Raw genomic sequence first — 8,807 nt, 5'->3', positions numbered from 1 at the left:
GGCTTTTGGGTGTAACCGCTAGGAGACGGTAGAACGGGCTACATACAACCGTTAAATGATGATTAAATAATATGATAGGTGCTTAGGCATCGTGTTCTATTTTTGCTAGTTGTGGCATTCTATTCTTTTGTATTGTTTTTGCTTGCGTATCTGAAATGGATTTGGTGCTTAGCTACCTTATTTAGTAAAATGTCCATGTGCATCGTTTGATGCAGAGTCCGAGGGCAATGCTATTTTTTTAAAGCATAGCTACATCAAATGGTAGCAAATTATATATCGCATTTTTTTCCGAAAAGGGGGAATTCCCCGGCCTTTGCATCAGAAAGATGCATACGACCATCTTATTAACCAAAAAACGCAGTGCCAACATGGTTCCAAGGTCTCCAAAAGTAATAAGAAAAAAGAAAAAAAGCTCACACAGAGCCAAAGAAGGCTAGAAACACCCACTAGCCATGAACAGACGCCACAACCGGCTGGCTAAAACTAGATAGGTAAACTACATGCCTATCCTATTACATGACCGCCATCCAAACCTGTTGAAAATATCCCGAGCTACCATCTCCCATCAGAAAGACCCAGTAACCAAATGCTCCCTGGCCTCCGTCTGGGTGAGTAGCGACCATGAACGGATCATAGCCGTAGTGCGGAATAAAACCTGCAAAAAATATATACATGATATTCTGTTAAAAACCAAATCATTTCTGCAAGTCCAGATAGTCCACAGCAAAGCACATACTCCAACCCGAATGTGTCTCGCTAAGTCAGGCTCAATCCCATTAAGCCATGTCCCAAATAGCGCGTTAACAGAATTCGGTGGATTGATATTAAAAGCAATGTGGACCGTCTGACAAAGTACTTTGGCCAACGGGCAATCAAAAAAGAGATGTTTGATAGTCTCATCCCGATCACAGAAACTACACCTAGTAGGTCCTGTCCAATTGCGCTTTATCAAGTTGTCCTTTGTTAAAATAACTTGTTTATGGACAAACCACATAAACACTTTTATTTTTAAAGGAACTTTGACAGCCCAAACATGTTTAGAGGTAGGAATGGAGTTCGAATTAATAACATCAATGTACATTGATTTAACAGTGAATGCTCCAGACCTAGTCAATTTCCAGCGTAATTCATCGGGTTGTTGAGATAGTTGGATCTCCATCAGTCTCCTAACTAAACGGAGCCATTCTTCCCAACGATTGTCCGCTAGCGTCCGTCGGGACTGAATATTAAGGGGGATAGATTGAAAAACCGAGGCGACGAACACTTCACGTCGTTGAACAATACGGTACAAAGACGGATATTGGATAGCCAAAGGTGTTTCGCCGAGCCAAGTATCCTCCCAGAAACGTGTACTAGAGCCGTTTCCAATAGCAAACCTCATCCTATTAAAGAAAGCTTGTTTGAATTTCATCAAACCTTTCCAGAAGGATGAATCAGTCGGCCTGACTGTAACCTGGGACACAGTTTTTGTCTGGAGGTACTTGGCACGAAGGATTTGAGCCCACATGGCATCATTCTCCGTTGAGAGCTTCCACAGCCACTTGCTAAGAAGGCATCTATTCTTAATTTCTAGATTCTCAATACCGAGACCCCCTTGGTCTTTCGGTCTACAGATGATATCCCATTTAGCAAGCCGATATTTTCGTTTAAGCTCATCACCCTGCCAAAAGAAACGCGATCGATAGAAGTCCAGTCTCTTCCTAACACCAACTGGGACCTCAAAGAACGAGAGGAGAAATATAGGCATGCTCGTGAGCACCGAATTAATCAGGATTAGTCGGCCTCCGTATGACATGAGCTTACCTTTCCAACAACTCAGTTTCTTCTCAAATCGGTCCTCGATGCACTTCCACTCTTTGTTTGTCAGCCTACGATGGTGGATTGGAATCCTCAGGTAAGGGAAGGGCAACTCTCCCAACTCGCACCCAAACAATTACCTATAAGCCTCCTGTTCGTCTTTAGCTTTACCAAAACAGAACAGCTCGCTCTTATGAAAGTTAATCTTTAACCCGGTCAATTGTTCAAATAGGCATAACACAAGCTTCATATTTCTCGCCTTGGCCAAGTCATGCTCCATAAAGATAATTATATCATCTGCGTACTGAAAGATGGATACACCTCCATCAACGAGATGAGGTATCAATCCACCTACTTGACCATTTTCCTTAGCCCTTTCTATCAAAATTACTAACATATCCACCACAATGTTAAATTATATATCGCATGATGCGCTGAAACATGATAACTCTCGTCCATCGGTAGGAGCCGAGCTATGGCTGTGCCGTCGTTGGAATTTCTTGGCAAGGTTTGGGGACGATCCCGTCGATGCCCTAGCTAGGCCGGCCGGGGGCGCCATGCATGCACACAGTACACAACCTGAAACGGTCAAGCGAGCTACACATAGCCATACAGCACCGCTGCAACTGCAGCGGCGGCATGCATGCATGACCGGTCGACCGCAACATTCTGTTGCGCACTGCAGCCGCTGTGCGTTGGTCAGAGGCTGTCATCTCGCCGTCCCTTCGGTGGTTAACGCTTCCTTGTCCTCGTCTACCTCTCCTATCTGGACAGAGCTAGCTACCCTACGCAAATGGCTAACAGTCACCTTCGCCACTTTGGTGTTTTTCCGAAGCTCTCACAGGTGACTGGCCTGTACACTGGGCCTCCAGAGCCTGCTGCAAACGCAGAAATCAAGGGAATAGGGTAGGCACGTACGTACTGTCAAACAAAATATCAACTGTTAAGGTAGTCTGTACGCTGTGCATTCAGTTTTACGTATCCCCTTCACCAAAGCTTATAGCCGGGGATTGCCCACCGTCCCAAAGATTCTGCCATATACGTACATAATAAGACTGGGTGCTTGCTGCCAACCGAACATAAGCAAGGCATTTTATTCAAAGAAGTGTTACTATGATTCTTCAGTTCTCATGTAGACTAGATTAACAAGAACACATAGGACGAGATCAATCACTCGACGACGCATTGTAAATCACATGCATGTAAAATCTCCTCGTATGGTGAAAGATTGAAGTCATGAGCCCGTCATGCCCTTTATCGAGAAAATGAGCCTGTTGATTTTTCTTGGCAAGTGTTTTTCATGGAAATATCTGTGTATTTGTTTATTTATCTCATTTGTTGATTTCTAAAAATATTTCATTCATACGCTTGTCTAATAATATTGTTATTGGCTTACTGCATTTATAAATTACAGTGAACTCAAATAGTTAGTTAGCCTTTAATATTTTGTGTCTCATGTTCTTCTGCTACCTTTAATATTATACGAGTAATGGGAGTTTATAGGAGTTGCACACGTACATAAAAAAAATATGTTTTTCTTTTGGTAAGGAACGCATCGGAGTTGCCCCCAAAAAGTTGAAGCGAGCTGGGTAGAAAAGGTCCTCCCAGAGATGCATGGAATTAAGATAATATTGTGATATTTCCTAATTTTCCACTAAATCATCTGTATAATATAAACTACATCGCGGGGCTTGAAAAAAGAAGTTTTCAGGCTTGCAGTTCAACCGACATACGGAAAATTTTCAGCAGAAGCAAAAAACTTGCATATTTTATATCAATACATATGACATATGAGCAAACGTATGTATCGCAATATATGGTATAGTAAAATATGCAATATTATAATACGCTTTTTACAGTACTTAATACCATGTTAATGGAACATGCATGCTGCAATTAATCACCTTGAACTCATGTTGAACAAAACAGATATTTGCAACTTTTCATCTAGAGGAGTTATAAGAATACAGGAACATAATATGATAAAGATATGCCATGCCATTGTACATGCTGGATTATAATGTCATGTTCCCCGCTATATATCATCAATGAAGTGCAAACATCAAAGTTGTTATTCTCCAGGTTTACCTCATATAGTACATATGTGGACATTAAATTTTAGATCAAAACTAAATGACATTCTATTATTAAATATTTTCATCCAAATTTTTGCTATATATTCTTGCAAATTGAATTTTATTATGGAAACTAAGTAAGTACGCTTGCTGGTGTTACAACACTACATTTATATTTTTCTATCTGATATATGATAATAATATTCATCATATATGCATATTATAGAGGAAAGCAAACATAAAAACTAAGCAACACAATCATTATTAGTTAAGTGATTGTTGGACTGCTAATGTTTCCAATTTTCGAACAAGTACTTGACTAGATCTGGTGGATAATTCTAGATATGATTATACTTCAGAAATTTATATTCTAGCTAAAACGAAAAATATACAATCTTGAATACTCCTTTTCTAGAATACAAAATCTTGAATACTGGCCAGTGTACACTCAAAGGCTCGGCCCTAAATATGTTTTGTATAAGATGGATATAAACATATTTTAAAGGTTCCATTATTAGCAAGAACTGGACGCAGTATATTCAATTGGGCGTGAAAGATTAATACTATCAATATCATCTAAAATTAATATGATATATATAACCACTTTACTTACAAGTGTAACTTGTCATCAACAAATGCTTAAGCATGCATAATATTTTCATATTGTTAGTCTTAGTCATTTTATGCTGTTTCTTGGTGAAAATAAATAGATATGGACGTATGATTTTACGTTTCTCATGAAATCAAAACTGCAACTGTGAAACATAGCAAATACAACTTAGTGGGTCACTTATCATTTCTATTACTCTACGATGATATAATTAATTTTATTTAGTTGAGCTGAGTTGTATACATGATTATAAAAAGTATGGAAGTGGAAGGTGAACCTAGCAACTTTTTACAATGTCCAGACTAACCTGTGCTGCGCTTAAATTACACCGTGTAACAAGTACTGCCCATCCTAATCTAGTATAGAAATTCATGTATTTGAGCAAGTGCACCAGAACAAATTAAATCAGTTTATTCATCATAAAAAAAGAGTTTATATGCATATAGGTAAAAATGCTTCCATCTTAAGCATGGTTTCCTACGTACAAGTTTGATGTGGCCCCCTATTGAATGAGAAAATAAGAGAAAACACCCCTATCTAGATATAGATCTTAGCACCAAATCCAAAACATCTCATAACTCTTCTTTCACAAAGACACTAATTAAATAAGGGTTTTATTTCAGATACATATAACACTAGCAGGACGATATAGTGCACTGGGACTTTTTAATAATGTCATTATTTACTTTTGCAAATGTTTATAATGCCATTAGATATAGTGCACTATATATCTAATAGATGTTTAGATATATAAGTGCACTGGGTCTGCCCTGATGTACCCCAAAAAAAACTCTTACGGCGAAAGAAATTGTAATTATGATTAAGCGTTTGATCAATAAGTGTGCATTTTGTTTCATTTCATATACAGATATATATGATTCAGAAGCCCAATGATACCATGCCTGACAAATATTGTTCTGATCATGCATGTGACATATATATATGTGGAGGAACACAGTCATCCTAGCTACTACATGTCACTCAAGATAAGAAATATATATTTAATTATATATTTGTCTGGAAGCATGGTTAAATTAGATCAACAATCTTATTAATTAATCTCATGGTGCAGTGTGCAAGTTTTGGAAGGCCTTGGGACAAGTACTTGAAAGATCTCACTCCAATGCCTTGATCGACATGGTCAGATCCAAAGTACTCAGCCCCAGAGCGGCCTTCTTGCTGCTGCTACCTGTCGCTACGTCTAACCTCCTGCCATCCCGGCCACCACCGTCGTCGTCGACGACGCCACCATGTAATGACAGCGAGAGAGAGAGTGGCACCTTGTCGCTGCTCACCTCCTGCCCAGCGCTGTTCCTCTTCTTGCCCCTTCCTGCAGTGTCTGCCACCGCGTTGGGGCTCAGGCTTAGCTGCAACTCCGGCGCCCAACCGTTCTCCTCCGCCGTAGCCGATGTCTTCGTCCTCCTCGCCTCTGCTCCGATGCTCGTCTCCTCGGCAGGAGCCCTCGGCATTCCCTGCTTCGGCAGCTGCATGCACAGAAGCAACCATTAATTGTTGATATTTTGTGAGAAGTTACGATTTATTTACAAGTGAATGTATCAATTCCAAGCAAGATATGTAAACAATGATGCGTACCAACAGTGGGGAACCAGCTTCACGGGTCACCACCGGATCTGAAGGTGACGTTGTTCTGCCAGGGTTGCCGTTCGGGTGGCAGCCATTGCTGCCGGCGGCACCTCGCCACCTAAACGGGAGCTGAGCGTGGCCGCCCTGCTCCAAACCAGTAGCCGACATTGCCTTCGAGAGCGGCCGGGAGCTGCTGCCGATCCAGTTGATGCTTCCAATCTTCGCGCCATCTGACCTACGGTCGGCCGGGCTCGTGCTTGTTGACGGCGACGACGTCCCGTTGGAGGCGACGGCGTCCCTCACGTCGAACAAATGCGACGTCGGCTTGCCGTCCTTCCTGAAGATCATCTCGCGGATAAGCCCTTTCCCCAGACCATTGTCGTTAACTGCGCGTGCCCTCGCCGCTACCGCGTGCTGGGTGAACGCCCATTCTTGATTCCTAGACGCAAGCATGTACCGATTAGGGTTTCGGCATGATCGTCACATGCATGTAAGATGCCATGGCCTGCTTAATTTTAGTACCTAAGGCTCGTGCTGTTCTTGAAGTCGAAGGTTTGTAATGGAGGCTGCCGGCGCTGGAGGAGGCCATAAATCCGGCTAGCATCCGGCAAGCCGGCGTTTCTCGGCGCGAAGACCCCGCCGTTATCGTTGAACCTGGAGGAGAGAGTCGAGCCGGCCGCAGCTCGCTGGAAGAACATGTCGTGAAACGGATGGTCCCCTCTCCTCATGTGAAAATTCATGGGCGAAAATACTGTGGAAATTAAGAGGAAACCAAATCATGGAACTGAATTCCTAGTGGGAAAATAGTGAGATGTCCAGCATCAGCGATTGTATAGACAATTACCTGAGGACATTGCTGCCCTCTCGTGGCTGGACTCGTGCTCTATCTTTTTGCTTCTGTACATCTGAAAAGTCGAAAGGGATGAACAAGAAAAGGGTTAGGTCCAACGCTTGTCGTGTGAAGGAAAGAAACAAGTAGCTAGCTATAGAAGAACAGCTACCAAGCAGTCATGAGAAGTAGGCTGTTCCTTTTTTCTGCCTTTACCTGCAAGTGACTTTTTACATGAGCAATGCTGAGCCCCCTCACATTCATCATCTGAAGCACCAGCTTTGGCGTTGCTCCTGTCGAAAAATCAACACAAATAAAAGTTTAGATCACGAATCGATGGGGAAAACATTAATTACGACGACAAAAATGCACAACCAAAAAAAAATGGGGGTGGGTTACTTACTCTCTTGGCCGCCCAGCCGCTCGACGGCATGGAGGAACGCCATGTGGAGGTCCGGCGTCCAGCGGAGCCGGGGGTGCTTGGACCGGTTATACTGCCGCACCGTGGGAACCCTCTCGCCGCTGCCCTCCGCCTTGTCACGATGGCCCCTGCTGCTTTCGGATTCATGGTTGGCGCTGTTGTTGTTGCTTGAGCTCCTGCCTCCTCCAGCAACCTCGCTTGTGCTACCGCCATCGTCGTCGTAGTTCTCCTCGCCGTCTTCCCCATCGTCGCTTGCCTCGCTGAAGCCTTCGTTGAGGTCCAGCCCCGCGGGTGGTGGGGAGTCGTCATCGGAAGATCCCTTCCGATGGTCCTCAAGGACCTTCGCCAGCGCCTCCTTCTCCTTCACCTCCCCCATGCCCGGGCCTCCTGGCCTCCACCTCTTGTCCTTGACCTCGTCTGCCTCTCTACATGCAGTCCATGTCACGCACCATGTTAGGATTGGAATGATATGGGGGTAGGAAGAAGAGGGGACTGTGATGGGAATAATTAGTAGGGAGATGGGAGGAAGCAGCTAGCATAAGCAAGCGAGTGATGTATAGTAGCTAGGAATTAAAATAGGGGACGGGGGAATGGACAAGTAGTAATTTCACCACATTGACTAGTTTTCAGGACTGGTATTCCGTCCCATCCCTTTTTCTATAGTCTCATGGAATTGGGGAGTATACTACACTCTTGTTATTTAATTTTGTGATGGCCGTTGGGGTTTATATAATTGGGGTGGGGAGGGGGGGCTGATTATCAATACATTGGCTCATGACTGGGTTGTGTGGGAAATGACGCAAAAGGGGAACGTTGACACTTGCAACTAGACTCTTGTAGTGACAACAACCGCTGCTCCCCATTTTTTGTTTGTCACATTAGTTGTGTGCCTAGTACATGGTATAAGCGTGGCAATTCTTTCCAAGTACATATAGCCCCGGAAATAACTATACCTAATGTTTTTTTAGCACAGTACAGACGCAAGCGCTCATATACACGCGCATACACTCATCCCTATGAACGCACACACGCACACCCTACCCCTATGAGTGAATCGGCATAGAGTCGGCATATCATCTTAAAAATTTACGAAGTCACCGTAGGCACCTTCGTCGTCGACGGGAACGTCTCCTCCCACTGAATGTGCATCGCCGGAAATCCTGAAATAAATCCAAGAATAAATGCGAGCACCAGGATTTGAACCCTGATGGGCTGGGGATACCGCAGTCCCTCTAACCATCCAACCATACGTTGGTTCGCAACTAGCTCCTTAACCATGCAGGTCTTTTCTGAATTGTAAAAAAAATTTATCCCGATACCCCATGCATGCCTCATCAGTCCATTTGGTTGGAGATTCCCATGCATGCATGCTCTTTGTCAAAGAACTGCATGCTCCACCCACCACATCTACGTTTCATTTCATCTTTAAATTTGGATCTATTATATGTTTTGAAACAAAAGTACAAATTAAGTTTCGTTTGCATATTTGTA

At 43.3% G+C, this 8,807-nt stretch overlaps 1 protein-coding gene across 3 annotated transcripts; it reads right to left on the bottom strand.

Annotated features, from left to right (window-relative positions):
- Positions 1-364: 364 nt before the first annotated feature.
- LOC119328026 lies at positions 365-7,999 on the bottom strand. 3 transcript variants are annotated; one of them, XM_037601069.1, is made up of 7 exons: positions 7,299-7,911; positions 7,112-7,188; positions 6,911-6,971; positions 6,589-6,817; positions 6,076-6,505; positions 5,778-5,966; positions 365-655 (listed from the first exon to the last, which is right to left on the bottom strand). In XM_037601069.1, the coding sequence occupies exons 1-7, from the start codon at positions 7,690-7,692 to the stop codon at positions 566-568; spliced, it is 1,470 nt and encodes a 489-aa protein (XP_037456966.1). In that variant the 5' UTR covers positions 7,693-7,911; the 3' UTR covers positions 365-565. The 3 variants fall into 3 exon arrangements, with proteins under 3 accessions (XP_037456966.1, XP_037456965.1, XP_037456964.1); XM_037601068.1 differs by lacking the exon at positions 365-655 and adding an exon at positions 7,928-7,999 and having other exon boundaries at positions 5,338-5,966; positions 7,299-7,741; XM_037601067.1 differs by lacking the exon at positions 365-655 and having other exon boundaries at positions 5,338-5,966.
- Positions 8,000-8,807: the final 808 nt, after the last annotated feature.

Source organism: Triticum dicoccoides, chromosome 7A (assembly GCF_002162155.2).
Source record: "Triticum dicoccoides isolate Atlit2015 ecotype Zavitan chromosome 7A, WEW_v2.0, whole genome shotgun sequence".
In the NCBI taxonomy this organism is placed as follows: Eukaryota; Viridiplantae; Streptophyta; class Magnoliopsida; order Poales; family Poaceae; genus Triticum; species Triticum dicoccoides.
The sequence above is the reverse complement of the archived record's forward strand: the minus strand, read 5'-3'. Positions and strand labels throughout refer to the sequence as shown.